Source organism: Atheta coriaria, unplaced genomic scaffold (genome assembly GCF_025399875.1).
Source record: "Atheta coriaria isolate IRGN ID8LTWV9N9 unplaced genomic scaffold, Caltech_Dcor_3.1 hic_scaffold_9_pilon, whole genome shotgun sequence".
Classification (NCBI taxonomy): domain Eukaryota; kingdom Metazoa; phylum Arthropoda; class Insecta; order Coleoptera; family Staphylinidae; genus Dalotia; species Dalotia coriaria.
Genome location: NW_027045451.1, coordinates 722,171 through 740,355, shown reverse-complemented (window position 1 = coordinate 740,355; position 18,185 = coordinate 722,171). Strand labels below are relative to the sequence as shown.

Sequence of the window (18,185 nt, the reverse complement as noted above, 5' to 3'; positions counted from 1 at the left end):
ATAGTTTTAATCACATTTTCGGAGATATTTCGCCTGAATTTTAAAATAGTTGCGAATTGATAAGGAAATATGCAAATTCCCACTTGAAAACATTCAAATTATTATAATTCAAACAAAAAGCAAATATTTTTAGTATTTTCTGAATGATAACAAAACAAAAATTATCATGGTTCCTTGTTTCTTTTGTTTTCAATGAATTTATTATATTTATTATCTGGTAATGTCAAAGGTCAAAAACAAATCAATTGACACATTTTTGAGACAATTTTGTATCAAAATATTAATTATACAAGATGCCGACAAAATTATATTCCAAAGCGGGTGCCGCAAGAGGAATAAAAGTGCCTGCAACCGATGAAGACAAAGCATTGTTGATAAGAGCAAATACTTATCCACCTGGCGTGAAAGGCTTACTGCGCATCCCCACTGACCCACTCTATACCGTTGCCATCTTGTTCATCAACCTGTTTACCTATACTTGCATTATTTATGACTTCAGTGTTGAATTGAGACGCCGCGCGTACGTTGGTGAATTTGTGCTCATCGATTCCGGATCTTTACGCCGTAAGTCATTTAAAAATTTCATAAATTCTGTCAAATTTGATTGATTCCGTATATTTTGAGCTAGGTTTTATATTTTGCATGGATTTCATTATTTTTATCGATGTTCTCTTGGGTATTTGTCATCGTCAAGCTAAAATGACACCGGCGCGGAGTATCTTAAACATTACAATTGATTTCATTGCTTTGATACCATACGAATTGATTTATGTGGTCATGCGAGGAGTTGACATGCGCGTTTACTTCGGTTTGCGTCTCAGATACGTTCTGAAATTATTTCGGTACATTAGCGAAGTTCGTCATGCGAACCGATTTAAACTATCAATGGAATACGTAATGGCTGTTTATATTATTGTTATGTCTGCGGTTTGTTTAATGGCTGTCTGCATTCGGCTGCAGATTCAGTAAGAAATTATTTATTTTTATTAATATCATAAACTTATAATAATATTTTAGTTGTTTGCCGGACTATACAAACAAAAATTCAATCATTCAATGCGATAATCTTACATTGGTTGATATTGCATTCACATATGCAATCATTAATGGTCAAATTAGTTATTCGGGAATGCTTTTTGTCAATGATTCATTCACGAATATCAACCACCTGGATAATATCATACAAATATTCTTCATGATTACGTATTTCATCTTGATATCAAAAGTAATCTGTATATTTTGGGAGAAAAATCAATACAAGTATCAGTTTTGCTCGGTTGGTAATTCGGTGTTGAAAGTAATGGCTACCAGCAAGACACGCAGCTGGTTTGGGTACTTTCGACAAACAGATAACAGAAAAATGACGTTTTTGAGACAATACCTGGCGTCATGTTGGAAACACTATCAAGTTGAGCACATTAAAGCAAGTTACGTTGGTGATTACAAAGCAGCGACTATCCCGGCCGTGATTTATGCTGAAATGACACTAGATCTGAATTGGAACATGTTTAAACACTCGAAATTATTTCGAAATGAAGATGTGGCGTTTCTAAGACAGTTGTCAAAGTTAACTGTGTTCAGTTTTGGAACGAAAAACGACATTATTTATCAGCAAGGAAATCGTAGAAGTATTATGATTTATATTATCAAAGGAATTGTTAGTATGATGAGTGAGAGTACCGGAAAGACGCCATTAATGTCGTTTTCGGGCGGGACCGTTTTTGGCGAACTGTCATTATTTTTAAATGTGCCATCAGCCACCACAATCGCTTGCAGTACTTATTGCGAATATCTTGTACTTTCAAGACTGGAATTCATGAAGATCCGGCAAATTTACCCGGAAACTTATCAGAAGTTACAAACTAAATGTCTTAAACGGATAGAATATGCAAAAAATTATGATTTTCTTGCAAAGGAAATGTATAAAAATGGCGAAATAGCTTTACCCAAATCAAAAGTTTCTCTAAGGTAACTTTTTTAAATCTTATTAGTTTTATTTACATCAATTGAATTTCAGATATATAAAATCAATTCTAAGAAAGTATATGGTATCACCCCAGCCGCCTTTAGAACAATCAATATTTATACCCCCCGATATGAAACCGGAAGCTTCTTTTAATGGTACCATTTTTAACACACGTTTTATTTCACTCTACGTGGAAGCAAACAAAATCGAATCGGATTTCAACACGCACTTCGCGGTTGCCGGTATCAATTTTAAACTTAAACCTTCATCTACACTCTACTCAATATGGCGCTTTTGGATTTGTGTCCTCACTTTAGTCGATTGCATATTTTATCCGATAGGCGCCGCTCAGGATACTGGTCTCTACACAAACATCTACGATTATTTCGTAATAGGCATTCGAATTTTTTACATTCTCGACTTTGTCACCTATAATTTCATTTCGATTAAACAAGATGGCCGTGTGATAGTTGACTCTGAATTGATTCTAATGCACCATATTCAAACGTTGTACTTTTGGCTAGATTTTGTGAGCTGTATTCCCATTGAGGTTCTTGTGAACCTAATGCAAACCGAATTACATCCGTATATTTATCGTATGTATGGGATTAATAGACTCATCAAGCTTTATAAGGTTTTTATGACGATTGATCATAACATAATGATCAGTTCGGTGCTGTTGTTTGTGATGCCTATCGTCAAGTCCATCTACAGCGCCATCTTGCTGTTATTCTTCGGTTATTTGACATTCCATAGATTTGGTTATTACGATCGTTGTATTCTGGAGGTACCCGAAGAAGAGGTGACTTTCTGGATGAAAATAAATATTGTCTATCAGTTTTACTTCTCCATGGGCGAAGTTGGAATGGAAGTCGATCGAAACGCGAATTTGATCCCGTTGATTATCCTGCAAATTGCCGCAATGTATGTGCTGACGTATATTTTTTGTTTAAACGCGGCTGCATATAGTCTTCATAAATTGCCAACCATTACCTATGAGAATATGGTCGATGATATAAAACGAATTTTTGAACTTTTGAAATTCCCTTATGGTCCACGAACAAAAATGAATAATTATTTGAAGATGTTACACGGAATAGAAAATCCCACTCAAGATATCACGTACCGTCCAATGATGGGCAAAGCTTTATACCGAGATCATACCATCAATATGCACTATAAATTTATAGACAGCTTAGCACTGTTCGAAACCCTGTCAAAAGCAGCGAAACATAGAATTTGTGAAGTCGCTGATGTACAATTTATTCCACGTGGAGAACTTGTCGTAATCGCCGGATCTGTAGTGAAGAATATTTATTTTATTATGGATGGACGGTGTGAGTACACCTTGAAAGATGGTACCCCTGAATTGAGGCCACTGGAAGCAAAAACTGCAATACTTTTGCTTGAGGCTTTGGTCGGTCACACTGCGATTTCGAATGTTATCGCCAAAACAGACTGTCGATTTTTGAGCATTTCCGTCAGCGACTTCCGCCGAAAATTAATCAAATATCCCGCAGAAATGGCCGAACTCAAAAGTGCTGTTATTAATGTCATCGCAACGCAGCACATGAGACATTTGCAGACAATTGAACCGCGAGCAAACGCTTGTTTAGAAGAAAATACATCATGCCGGTATTATAATCTTAATCCAGTTCAGTTCAAGATTGCATTTGGCTTCTTTAGTTTCATATCTATGTTTTTCATGAAGAGGACTATTACACCGTTCGGGAGATTTTGGTTTTCGTGGGAAATTGCTCACATTTCGATTGTTTTTATTTATTCGTTCATTGGTACCATTCCGATTACGGTGAGTTGTGATTTCCGCCATGTTTGGTTTTATTTGTTCCGGCTGCTCGACGTTTTCTTCATTATTGATATCTATTTACGTCATCATGTCGGGTATTTCAATAAGTATCAAATCGAAGTGCTGCATCCATGGAAATGTGCGAAACATTACTGGAAAACTGGCTTTTTATTAGAGTTTATTGCAACCCTTCCGTTGGAATTAATTGTATTACCTTTGGTGGATAGCATAGACATAACCTATCTTACACTTCTACGTGTCAACCGCCATTTGCGAATCTTTAGATTTCGTGGATTGGTCAAATTTCTCAATTTTCGCTATTTGAAGACTTATAAAGCTGTTGTCCTCCTCACTTTTATGAGTATTTCATTAATCATGTGCAACTTTTTGTTAGTTTTTCTGTATCAATCCGAACCTGTGGTCATTCGAAATTGCCGGCCTATTTTCGAAGAAAACAACGTGTTTGTTTTATGGGAAAGTTATACATATAAACTGAAAAGTGCCATTAAACAAATATTCAACGTTGGAATCCACGAAGACTCCGCAAATATATCACAACTTTGGTTAAATGTATTAATGAATGCCCTGGGACAAATTGTCATCACCTCAGTATCGTGTGTTATCATCGGGATGAGTTTATATAGACGGACGTATCTCATGACGTTTCAAATCAAAATGCAGCGACTGCTTATGTTCATGAACATTCGCAAGATTGACAAGAACCTTCGCAACGAGATTATTAAACACTTCGAATTTCAATGGGTATTGCGAGAAGGTAAATCCCTAGTAGAAACTTTAAAGACATTTAATCGAAGCCTCACGGACGAAATCAAATACTGCTACTACGCGCCATCTTTTCACGATACTTTATTATTTATGAACTACCCAAAAGTGCTTCTAAAAGAACTTTTCTCCGAACCATCCATTCAGCATGAATTCATACTCATCACTGGCGTCGTAATTCGGGTAAATGATGTACAGAATAAGATTTACATTGTTTACAAAGGACAAGTGCAAGTGTTGGGACCAGATTTTGGTTATTTACGAGATTTAAGAGGTGGAAGTATGTTTGGTTGTCTGGATAATGTCCCGCTACATCGAAGTACGCTCACTTATGTAGCAAAGACACATTGTGAGTTTCTATCAATTCCAAGCGATAAATATCATGAGATAATGAGTAAATATCCACGATTCTACAAGTTTTACTTGAGAATGCTCAGGTCTTCTAATTATGACTACATTCCTTGTGGAAAAATAAGCAAGAAGAGACTTGATGAGACGCCTTCCAGTAGTGCGATCGTTGAGAGAAAAAAGAAAAAAGCAATTCGGTTTGTTTTAAGATTACTGGACAAGTTGACAAGTATTGTTCCCGTGGTAAAAGAACGCGAATACGTGAAAATTCTTTTCACTGTTTATGCCCTGGTAGCCTTCCAGTTTCAATGCCTGCTGCTCACTTTTCTTTCTGGCTACTTCCGGAATGTGGTCTATGTTGCATACGCGCTAGATGTTTTGTTTTGGATAAACATGTATTTTGACTTCTCGACAGTCTACGAAAACCAATACGGGCTGAAAATACGAAGTCGTCGTTTGATTGCCATCAAATACACTTCGGAGTTTTTCGGCGCGCCGTGTCATTTTCTAGCAAATTTCCCGATTGAAGTTATTGTGTTGGGATTCCCAACCGGATATAGAAGACAAACATGGGCGTATCTAAGATCCAATCGATTGTTAAATATCGTATTCGTTTTCAGATACATTCGCTCTGTGCGCAATCGACTTAACATTAATGTTCGGTTGATATTGATATTGAATATTCTTTTGATTCTGTATACTACTCAACAGTTGAGTATAATTTTTCTCTCGTATTACATTGGCGATGAGTTTTTCTACCTGGACGCACTGATTTATCACAGTTATTTGATTTCGAAGAAAGTTTACACTCCGTTTGTGATAAGTACTTCTGATTTAGCAAAATCAGTGGCGTATAAATTAGATTTTGTTTTGGTTTTACTCGCTACCCAATTGGTATGTGTTTTGGTGGTTGGTGACTGTGTTGCCACCTATCACATGCTTAACTTTAGTCGTTTTCGGTACGAGACTTTCTATAATAGTCAGGATAAATCCATGCGGTTGATGAATCTCTCGGAGCCACTTATAGCACGCGTGCAACTTTACTGCAAGAATCTTATTCATCACGGCCTGAACGTGCAATTTCCATCGTTTATAATCAATGCACCGTATTATTTACGTGAGGGAGTGCTTGACGCCATGTTTGGTTTTCATTTACGAGCGCATCCAGTGTTCAAATTAGCGCATTCAGACTTCAATCGACAAGTAGCAGCAAGATTCAAGACGCAGTATTTTTTCGAAGGCGATTTTATCGCGTTCCAGAATGATATTGACACAAAAATGTATTTTGTTCATTCGGGGGAAATTGAGGGATTGGTTGAGGATAATATATATTACGATGTCGCTGATAGTAGATATTCTCCTGGTGATTACTTTGGATTTCATCAGTTGATTTTTACGAATGTTGGACATACAAGAACATACAAAGTGGTTTCGAAAATGGCGATGGTTCTTTCTGTGAAACGCGCAGCCGTATCAAGACTTTTGGATTTTTTCCCTGCTACTAAGTTTTTATTTAACAACAAAGACACGCCAAATGATGATTTGAAGCTCGCCAAGGTGGAGCTTCGAGATTATTTGGAATATACTAAAGGCATTCACGATTAATCAAACAACATGGTTTTATTGTGATGTTTTTCGACGCCTCTCTACAGCCACAAGTAAATTATCAATTTCTTCAATCGTATAGATCTTCTTTCGCTTCTGCCCGTTCGTTACAAGCGTTGTTTTATCCTGTAACATAAAAAACAATGAAACACATTTATAAACATAGTAAATAAATAAAAACAGTACCCAAAACTGAATATATTCCGGTGAAATAGATTCAAGGTGCAAAAGGCGGTCTTCTAATAATTTTAAACGTTTGTAAATATTTTTCGGCACTGCAGTATCCAATGATAATTGTGTTTCCAAATTGGCGATTCGCTCGTGGACACCGTTCTTTGGAATATGCTTACGTAAGTACTCGCATCCGTTTTGATCACGTTCACTACACTTATTATACACTTTGTTGACTGCAACAATAACCAACATTAGCTCTAATGATAAATTGATGTAATCGCTAACCTTGTAAATGTCCTTTCGAATCTTTTCGTTTTTTCAACACCGAATCGATGCGAGCACATGAATCATCCGCTTCAATGCTCGGATCTCGTCGACAAAAATCACGCACGTTTGCGTGATTAACTTCGGTCCTTTTGCGCTCCATGAAACGTTCAATTCGTTCATCTATTTCTTCATTTGTTGCCTTGATTTGTATTAGATGTTGTGGAATCAAAGCAACATCAACGATTTGTTCGGCAGTGCGTTTGAAACGTGTTTGGGAAGGAAATTGGGATACTAAAACAAACATTTGACGATTTTTAATTGGAAAATTTAATATTTATTATAAATTTCATTTGTTAGACCATAAACACTCCTTATTTTCTTTCCACACACCTGCAGATTCATTATAAATTTCTTTTTTCCAAATTGGTACACTCTTTTTGACATTGTCAATGCAGAACTCAGTTGCTTTGATTGCATCACCTCGATGTGGAGATGATATTGCAATTACAATGCTCGCTTCCTTGACAGGCACAGTTCCTAGTCTAAAAAAAAACAACATGCTTAAAATTTGTTAATTTTAATTAATTTTTAGTTTACCTGTGATATATTGCAATGTTTTCGACATCAGGCCATGCTTTTCTTATTTCATCACAGATACTTTTCATTGCTTTAACTCCCATTGTTTCATATGCTTCATATTCAAGTTTCATTACTTCTTTATTTTCAAAGTTGTCTCTTGTAGTACCAATAAATGTCGAGATAGCACCACATTTTGGAGATGTGACCAAGTCACAGATTGCCTCTACATTGAGCTTCTCTTCAGAAAACTTTAAAAAATCCATTTTACAATTATGTTTATACTATCCACCACTTAGTGGAGGAATAACAGCTATTCTGTCGCCTGGTTTCAGATCAATGTTAGCTTCTTCTACACAAAACTCTTCATTTACAGCAATGATAATGTTTTTCTCAATTATTTCCAAGTGAAATACGTCGACTATTTTCTTTGCTAGATCTTTGTAGGTTATATTAGTTGGCAAACAAAGTGTAGAGGACTTTTGGCCAACGATTTCACGTGATTTTGCGAAGAACAACACTTCCACATCGACGCTCATCGTACCACGTCCATACTTGAACTGTTCTACGATCGCATACCTACATAGTATAGATAAAGTTAATGAGGTTTTACGTAATAATACCAAATTTAAAACTGTGTTAGCAACTAGATATACCGCAGTAACAGTTATATGAACACAGAGTAAATACGATTTTCATTTATAAATATCATTAACAATATTTACAATAGTATAAGTTTAGTATGTAATTGGTAAATAGAGTTGAATGTAAATAAAAATCATACAATACTAGTTGCCCAATACTTAGTTTATTATTTGTCAGTAATAAATGTTTTTATTTTGTTTATTAATTGATAATAATTTGGTACATCTACTAATGAAATTTTAAGATTTTATTGTAATATGTAGGTATTACAATGTTTAGTATTTACTTATGTTTAGTGTATAGCTTATTCGAAATCAAACACATTACATAACCGCGCGGTGGCGCTGCGATCAACTGCGCACGAAATTCAAATGTCCCTAATCTGAATACAAGAAAGCTGCCGATTTCAATCTATCTCGCAACGCTCGAGTTTATTAAATCACATGACTAAAATTTCGTTTCGCGCAATTGACACTTGTTATACTATTAATTAATGTCCGCGCGCATTAGTGTTTACATTAAAACGCATATTTTATTGGGTTCACGGCGTGCAACCAACGCGCAGTGTCTTTGCGCACTGGTCTTGGCATTGTACGCTCAGCTCGGTGGGTCTCCGGTTTCATGTTACAGTTGTGTGCTGAACACGGTCGGGGTCGGTTGTTCATGCAGTTCGACATGTTCCTTTCAATTTTAATCGTGTAAACACCGGCGAAGTGTGGACAAAGTAAGCATCATTTTTTAATAAATATATACCTCGTGCCCGAATTGTCTAAAAGCCGCCCTTCAGATTCGGTAATCTTTAATATTTTTGAAACACGCGGTGGTAATTTGGCTGTATCTCGGAAATTGTTCGTGCTACTTCAATGATTGTTTCGAATTTATATAAAGCGAGAACCATTTTATATTAAGCGATTTTGCCGCCACCAGAAATCGGTCTAGAAGTGCCTTAAAATCGCCTTCAGACTTTTACTATTTTTGTCAATTTTCGAAACTCGTGGTGGAAATTTGGCTGTATCTCCGGAATCGTTCGTTCGCTTTCAATGATTCTTTTAAAGTTTGGTATCGCAAGAGCTTTTTTACAATACGCGTGCTCTCCGCTCCCTGATATCACGCTAGACGTACCATAAAATCGCTTTCAAACTTTTACGATTTTTGTGAATTTTCGAAACAGGCGGTAGAAATTTGCTGAATCTCGGGAATCGTTCGTACGATTTCAATCATTCCTTCAACTTAAACTTGATTTTTTTCATTCTAAATGCTTTAATATTATTCTAATTCTGTTTTGTTACGCAGATTATGATGCCAGGGAAATTGTTCGTCATTATGTATTGAAGAGATTTTAATTGAATATCTAAGAAGCCGTGACAAGAAAATATCTTCAGGTTTTTTCACAACGTCTTCTTGGGTCTTTTCTTCAAAATTTCTTCAAAATGTATTGAAAGTTGTGTGTGTGCGCCGTAGTACTTGATGCGCTAGAAATTGTAGTTTTTTTTAGTATTATACGCGAACGCGCTGTCACCGTAAGTTCGGAATAATTTCCCCAGATGCAGAATTTAATTCTGTATCCCCCTGAATCGAAATTTATTGCGAGAAAATTCCATTACGCGAGTTACATTGAAAGTTGTGTGTGTGCGCCGTAGTACTCGTTGCGCTAGGAATTATAGTTTTTTTGTTATAACACGCGAACGCGGTATCACAATTAATTCGAATTAATTTTCCTAGATGCAGAATTTAATTTTGCATCTCCCAGTATAAAAATTGTTTGCTAGAAAATTCAGTAACGCGAGTTATAATGAAAGTTGTGTTTGCGCCGTAGTACTCGTTGCGCTAGGAATTGTAATGCGGAATTAATTTCTCCGCCGGATGGAATTTGTTTCATGCCGGAATTCGACCTGCAACCCGCAAAAATTTGCATAAAAGGGTGAATTTTTCACCCTTTCTCGTGAAATATTTGTATTTTTTCGTGTTTACGCGCGATCTAGCCGGCTTACTAAGTTCAGCGCGGTGTCTAGAGATGCGGAATTAAATTCTTTGTCGGATGGAATTTGTTTCTTGCCGGAATTCGACCTGCAACCCGCGAAAATTTGCATAAAATGGTGAATTTTTCACCCTTTCTCGTGAAACATTTGTATTTTTTCGTGTTTACGCGCGATCTAGCCGACTTACTAAGTTCAGCGCGGTGTCTAGAGATGCGGAATTAAATTCTTCGTCGGATGGAATTTGTTTCTTGCCGGAATTCGACCTGCAACCCGCGAAAATTTGCATAAAATGGTGAATTTTTCACCCTTTCTGGTGAAACATTTGTATTTTTTCGTGTTTACGCGCGATCTAGCCGACTTACTAAGTTCAGCGCGGTGTCTAGAGATGCGGAATTAAATTCTTCGTCGGATGGAATTTGTTTCTTGCCGGAATTCGACCTGCAATCCGCAAAAATTTGTATAAAAGGATGAATTTTTCACCCTTTCTCGTGAAATATTTTTATTTTTTCGTGTTTACGCGCGATCTAGCCGACTTACTAAGTTCAGCGCTGTGTCTAAAAATGCGGAATTAAATTCTTCGTCTGATGGAATTTGTTTCTTGCCGGAATTCTACCTGTAACCCGCGAAAATTTGCATAAAAATGTGAATTTTTCACCCTTTTTCGTGAAACATTTGTATTTTTTCGTGTTTACGCGCGATCTAGCCGACTTACTTAGTTCAGCGCGGTGTCTAGAGATGCGGAATTAAATTCTCCGTCGGGTGGAATTTGTTGGTTGCCGGAATTCGACCGGCATCCCGCGAAAATTCGCATAAAAAGATGAATTTTCATAGTAAGTAATAAATTATTACCATATTATATCTTATTTTTGTTATCTTTATATTTAGGTGCTATGCAGTTTTAGTTAATTTAGCAAATTAAAAATGAATTAAAGTTACAAATCACAGCGCATCTAATTTGTGTTTGTTTTTAGATGTCAAGGAGTTGAACGTAACTTCGGTATACAACCGTGCCCGCATTCAATTGTGAGTATTGAAATTCTTATCATTTTGGCCTGGTATATCTTTTCCTTGTTTAGTCGATCGTGCGATGTTGTTTGGTCCACACGTGTTTTGTTCGCAAGTCGATCTTCATAACTAGTTTGCGCGTTTTTTGTGATTTTAAGTCGGTAGTTAAATTTGAATCGATCAGCAAAGATAACATTTAGAATTATCAGACTAGTGCGGCGTGCAGTTAATGAATTATCGCGCGTGGAAGTCAGAATTGTGTAGTTTTACAATGTGCGTACGTTTTTGCCGTCCGCCGTCGGATACCTTACGTCGGCTATGAAGTCCGCCGCAGTGATTTTATTTGCGTAATGATATTAATTGGTGAAACTAAACACTGTTTGACCCCGTGTGGATTATTTTAACCGAGAAAGTGCACGTAGGTAACTGCCACATTAACATTCGATAAATTAAACAATTAGTGAAGATGTTTCATGGACGGAATGAATTTATCGGACGTTAAGGAAAAGCGAGGTAACCGTTGAATAAGTAAATACTCTGAAAATAATTTCATTATAACAAATAATTTTAAAATTCAACATGTACTCTTATGATTGTATGAGTTGCAATAAACTATACTTTTAATATTACATTTGCTAGTATATTTGTCTATGTTTCCTTTTTGTCGTTTTCAGAATTAGATTTAGAGGCCACATTTGATAGTACGTGTATGAAATGCGAATAACAAGTACATAAATGTTGTTGTTTTTAAAAAGGTAACAAAAACAACAACATTTATACCTGAAACGAATATGTTTTGATATGAGAGCTCGGTGGCTCAGGTGGCATGTGTGTACGCTAGCATGCTAGGGATTCGTGGTTCATGGTTCGAATCTCAGTTGTAGAAAGCAGTTTTATTAAACAATAAGAAATTGAAGAAATGTGGGTTGCATACCACAAAAATATAGATTCAAATGTTAGAAATAAGTTGAAGAGTAGAGAACGGAGCAACAATAGGAATAAGTAGAAGAAGATGGTGGAAGAGCAAGTAGAGAGAGCAGCAGAAGAGAATAGGAGAAGTAAGAAGAGAAGAGAGAAGAGTACAGGAAGAAAAGAGAGAGAATAGGGGTGATAGAATTTTTAAATTTTTTGGCACGTGTCGTTATAAGACAGTCTACGGTCGATCTCCCAGAGCGCCTCCGGCGCTCTGGTCGATCGCCCACTGCTTCAGTCCGTCCATTGCTCCCGGCCCATCCTACAGCTACGATGTCTCTGCGCTTCATCCCCGAAATTATCAGGCATATCAACAATTTTTATGGTGGGGGATCACCCCCAGAGAGAGGGAACTCCTTATAAGGACATCCTTTTAAGGACTTGTAAAAATATTTCTAAGTTTTAAGTCGCCTCAAGAGAGGTGACACTTAAAAATTTTCTTACAAGTTCTGACCTGTAGCTGAAATGAAAGAAGGAGTACACAAATCATACAGGTTGCCTTAACAATTTTTATAGAGGGGATCATCCCCTGAGAGAGGGAACTCTCTTAGAGACCTGCTCCTGAAATGATAGAAGGCGAACACACAAATCAAAGAAGTCAATATATCTTACTATTTCTTTATTAACAATAGAATACAAGTTTAGCCTTTGCAAGTCAACAGAATACATGTCGCCATATTGAAACAGGACTTACGACCTGCTAAGCCGCGCACATATAAGCAAGTAGCACTTCGTACAGTTCTACCGGAATAATGAAATTAGCAAATAGTTCATTTTCTATGTTATTGACAATGAAAATAAATATACAGGGTGTTACAAAAAGAAAATTTTAAGTGCAAACAAAAAACTCTGGACACTACAAACGCCGCTCGTTTTCACTCGACGATCAGGGAAACTAATATACAAAGTGTTCCAGAAAGAAAATTCCAAGTACAAACAGGAAAATACCAAAAACGACAGCTAAAGCAAAATTTTCACGGACACAAAGGAAAACATATATACAGGGTGTTGCAAAAGGAAAACTTAAGAAACTACAAAAGGAGTCAATATTCACAATATGAAGAGGGAAACTTACAAATTAACAACAATATTTTAATATAAAATCAGAGATTTTACCCGAAAAACATCGGAAAATTGAGCAAAAGGGTGCTACCAAAATAAAACACTTACATTTTAATATATTGTGAATATATATATTTGTCAATTTATTAAACCGACGGGTGAAGCATCATCATAAATATCCGGCGGAAAACATCTAAATCAACAGACGGCAAGCGACGGCGCGTAGCAGCACAATGGTTAAAGACGATAAAAATAACTATTTCTTTGTAAATATTAAGATATACTAAGACTATACTAAGACGTTCAAGATTTCATTTCAGCAAGAAATTATTAATTTATTGATGCAATTCGATTAAAAATGTTTTCGTGATTATCAAAAACATGACCAAACCGACGGCCGACGGGAAAGTAAGCGTGGTCGACCACTTGAATATTGTCATTTTAATAATCCTCAGATTATTTTAAAAACAGTGCTTGTAATAATTAAATCAAGCATGTTATTTTCGGAAACGCGACTTAGAAGAATTGTGATAAAAATGCCACCACGTGTTTGTAATCTACAAAATTAATATCCCTCAAATTGAATTATCAATTTAAGTTAACTTTCCGCAAAAAAATTAATTGTCCACCTACCTGTACATTGATGAGGAGATTTTCTGTCCTGTAATATATTATATCAATTGAATACTCGCGCGGGGATTAACGGACACTTATTTCTCACTTACGAAGACTCTAACCGCCATAAATCATTAAACAAAACAGGCACACATGCCCATTACGAATATTTTGCCGATGACCGAAAGAATACACGAGGATTAATCCAATTAAAACCTCAATACGCGTGGCGATTAGAGAGACACGTTCACGAACCACGCGGTGAAACAACTGCCGTGTGCGCTGCGCGTAGCCGGGTACAAGGCAGGTATGCAACTATATCACGCGTCAGTCGAACAAAAAAAGTTGTTTATACACAAACGTACCGATAATCTCGTAGTTGAGAAGACGAAACTAAAAATTCACAATGTTGAAATACACATACACGAAATTTACATTTACTTTCAATACTTCTCGGCTTGGAAGTTTAAAACTTTACTTAGCTTATACTCACCCTCTCGTACTACCTACCATTGTATTTCGAAATTTTAATTCATAAGAAAAAATGGGCATGCGGAATTTATTCAATCGCGAATATCTCGTAAACTAAAAGAGATATTTAAGATCTGGTCGCAGCGTCTTAATCTACAGACTATTCTCTGTCAGATAGGATAGTTAAAAGGGAAATCTGAGAGACAAAATTTTAAGTCATAAGACAAAAATTGCCAAGGGGGGGTGCTTGATACTTTTTTTCGACGATTTTCAAAAATTCATATCTCTTAAACTAAAAGAGATAGCTACCAACGAATTGTGGATTATGAAAGCTTGGAAAATTCTCAATCAAATAAAAATATAAAACAATTATATTTCCCACAGTAACAGGTCAAAAAACGCGACTGAAAGTGCTAAAAAGTGACATTTTGCAATTTTTGACGATTTTCGTCAATCGCGAATATCTCGTAAACTAAAAGAGATAATTAAGATCTGATGGCGGGGTTTTAATCTGCGGACTATTTTCTATAAGATAGGCTAGTTAAAACGGAAATCTGAGAGATGAAATTTTCATCCTTAAGAAAAAATTGCCAAGGGGGGGTGCTTGATACTTTTTTTCGACGATTTTTGATAATTAATATCTCTTAAACTAAACGCGATAGCTACCAACGAATTGTTGATTATGAAAGGTCGGAAAATTCTCAATCAAATAAAAATATAAAACAATTATATTTCCCACAGTAAAAGGTCAAAAAACGCGACTGAAAGTGCTAAAAAGTGACATTTTGCAATTTTTGACGATTTTCTTCAATCGCGAATATCTCGTAAACTAAAAGAGATAATTAAGATCTGATCGCAGCATCTTAATCTACGGACTATTTTCGATAAGCTAGGATAGTTAAAACGGAAATCTGAGAGATGAAATTTTCAATCGTAAGAAAAAATTGCCAAGAGGGGTGCTTGATACCTTTTTTCGACGATTTTTGATAATTAATATCTCTTAAACTAAACGCGATAGCTACCAACGAATTGTTGATTATGAAAGGTTGGAAAATTCTCAATCAAATAAAAATATAAAACAATTATATTTCCCACAGTAAAAGGTCAAAAAACGCGACTGAAAGTGCTGACAGTGACATTTTGCAATTTTTGACGATTTTCTTCAATCGCGAATATCTCGTAAACTAAAAGAGATAATTAAGATCTGATCGCAGCATCTTAATCTACGGACTATTTTCGATAAGCTAGGATAGTTAAAACGGAAATCTGAGAGATGAAATTTTCAATCGTAAGAAAAAATTGCCAAGGAGGGGTGCTTGATACTTTTTTTCGACGATTTTTGATAATTAATATCTCTTAAACTAAACGCGATAGCTACCAACGAATTGTTGATTATGAAAGATTGGTAAATTCTCAATCAAATAAAAATATAAAACAATTATAGTTCCCACAGTAAAAGGTCAAAAAACGCGACTGAAAGTGCTAAAAAGTGACATTTTGCAATTTTTGACGATTTTCTTCAATCGCGAATATCTCGTAAACTAAAAGAGATAATTAAGATCTGATCGCGGGGTTTTAATCTGCGGACTATTTTCTATAAGATAGGCTAGTTAAAACGGAAATCTGAGAGATGAAATTTTCATCCTTAAGAAAAAATTGCAAAGGGGGGGTGCTTGATACTTTTTTCGACGATTTTTGATAATTAATATCTCTTAAACTAAACGCGATAGCTACCAACGAATTGTTGATTATGAAAGATTGGAAAATTCTCAATCAAATAAAAATATAAAACAATTATATTTCCCACAGTAAAAGGTCAAAAAACGCGACTGAAAGTGCGAAAAAGTGACATTTTCCAATTTTTGACGATTTTCTTCAATCGCGAATATCTCGTAAACTAAAAGAGATAATTAAGATCTGATCGCGGGGTTTTAATCTGCGGACTATTTTCTATAAGATAGGCTAGTTAAAACGGAAATCTGAGAGATGAAATTTTCATCCTTAAGAAAAAATTGCCAAGGGGGGGTGCTTGATACTTTTTTTCGACGATTTTCAAAAATTCATATCTCTTTAACTAAAAGAGATTGCTACCAACGAATTGTTGATTATGAAAGATTGGAAAATTCTCAATCAGATAAAAATATACAATAATTATATTTCCTACAGTAAAAGGTCGAAAAACGCGACTAAAAGTGCTAAAAAGTGACATTTTGCAATTTTTGCCTATTTTATTCAATCGTGAATATCTCGTGAACTAAAAGAGATAATTAAGTTCTGATCGCAGCATCTTAATCTACGGACTATTTTCTATAAGATAGGCTAGTTAAAACGGAAATCTGAGAGATGAAATTTTCATCCTTAAGAAAAAATTGCCAAGGGGGGGTGCTTGATACTTTTTTTCGACGATTTTTGATAATTAATATCTCTTAAACTAAACGCGATAGCTACCAACGAATTGTTGATTATGAAAGGTTGGAAAATTCTCAATCAAATAAAAATATAAAACAATTATATTTCCCACAGTAAAAGGTCAAAAAACGCGACTGAAAGTGCTAAAAAGTGACATTTTGCAATTTTTGACGATTTTCTTCAATCGCGAATATCTCGTAAACTAAAAGAGATAATTCAGATCTGATCGCAGCACCTTAATCTACGGACTATTTTCGATAAGCTAGGATAGTTAAAACGGAAATCTAAGAGATGAAATTTTCAATCGTAAGAAAAAATTGCCAAGCGGGGGTGCTTGATACTTTTTTTCGACGATTTTCAAAAATTCATATCTCTTAAACTAAAAGAGATAGCTACCAACGAATTGTGGATTATGAAAGATTGGAAAATTCTCAATCAAATAAAAATATAAATCAATTATATTTCCCACAGTAAAAGGTCAAAAAACGCGACAGAAAGTGCTAAAAAGTGACATTTTGCAATTTTTGACGATTTTCTTCAATCGCGAATATCTCGTAAACTAAAAGAGATAATTAAGATCTGATCGCGGGGTTTTAATCTGCGGACTATTTTCTATAAGATAGGCTAGTTAAAACGGAAATCTGAGAGATGAAATTTTCATCCTTAAGAAAAAATTGCCAAGGGGGGGTGCTTGATACTTTTTTTCGACGATTTTTGATAATTAATATCTCTTAAACTAAACGCGATAGCTACCAACGAATTGTTGATTATGAAAGATTGGAAAATTCTCAATCAAATAAAAATATAAAACAATTATATTTCCCACAGTAAAAGGTCAAAAAACGCGACTGAAAGTGCTAAAAAGTGACATTTTGCAATTTTTGACGATTTTCTTCAATCGCGAATATCTCGTAAACTAAAAGAGATAATTAAGATCTGATCGCGGGGTTTTAATCTGCGGACTATTTTCTATAAGATAGGCTAGTTAAAACGGAAATCTGAGAGATGAAATTTTCATCCTTAAGAAAAAATTGCCAAGGGGGGGTGCTTGATACTTTTTTTCGACGATTTTTGATAATTAATATCTCTTAAACTAAACGCGATAGCTACCAACGAATTGTTGATTATGAAAGATTGGAAAATTCTCAATCAAATAAAAATATAAAACAATTATATTTCCCACAGTAAAAGGTCAAAAAACGCGACTGAAAGTGCTAAAAAGTGACATTTTGCAATTTTTGACGATTTTCTTCAATCGCGAATATCTCGTAAACTAAAAGAGATAATTAAGATCTGATCGCGGGGTTTTAATCTGCGGACTATTTTCTATAAGATAGGCTAGTTAAAACGGAAATCTGAGAGATGAAATTTTCATCCTTAAGAAAAAATTGCCAAGGGGGGGTGCTTGATACTTTTTTTCGACGATTTTTGATAATTAATATCTCTTAAACTAAACGCGATAGCTACCAACGAATCGTTGATTATGAAAGATTGGAAAATT

General features: G+C 35.5%; 2 protein-coding genes across 2 annotated transcripts; one reads left to right on the top strand and one right to left on the bottom strand.

Moving 5' to 3' along the window:
* The first annotated feature begins 180 nt into the window (after positions 1-180).
* LOC135799100 (uncharacterized) lies at positions 181-6,509 on the top strand. Its single transcript, XM_065312121.1, has 4 exons — positions 181-564; positions 629-965; positions 1,018-1,968; positions 2,018-6,509. Exons 1-4 carry the CDS (start codon positions 294-296, stop codon positions 6,507-6,509), a joined length of 6,051 nt encoding a protein of 2,016 aa, XP_065168193.1. The 5' UTR covers positions 181-293.
* On the bottom strand, positions 6,506-7,925 carry Mocs2B (Molybdenum cofactor synthesis 2B). The gene is made up of 5 exons (XM_065312125.1): positions 7,548-7,925; positions 7,341-7,492; positions 6,969-7,241; positions 6,696-6,916; positions 6,506-6,635 (listed from the first exon to the last, which is right to left on the bottom strand). Exons 1-5 carry the CDS (start codon positions 7,790-7,792, stop codon positions 6,525-6,527), a joined length of 1,002 nt encoding a protein of 333 aa, XP_065168197.1. The 5' UTR covers positions 7,793-7,925; the 3' UTR covers positions 6,506-6,524.
* Positions 7,926-18,185: the final 10,260 nt, after the last annotated feature.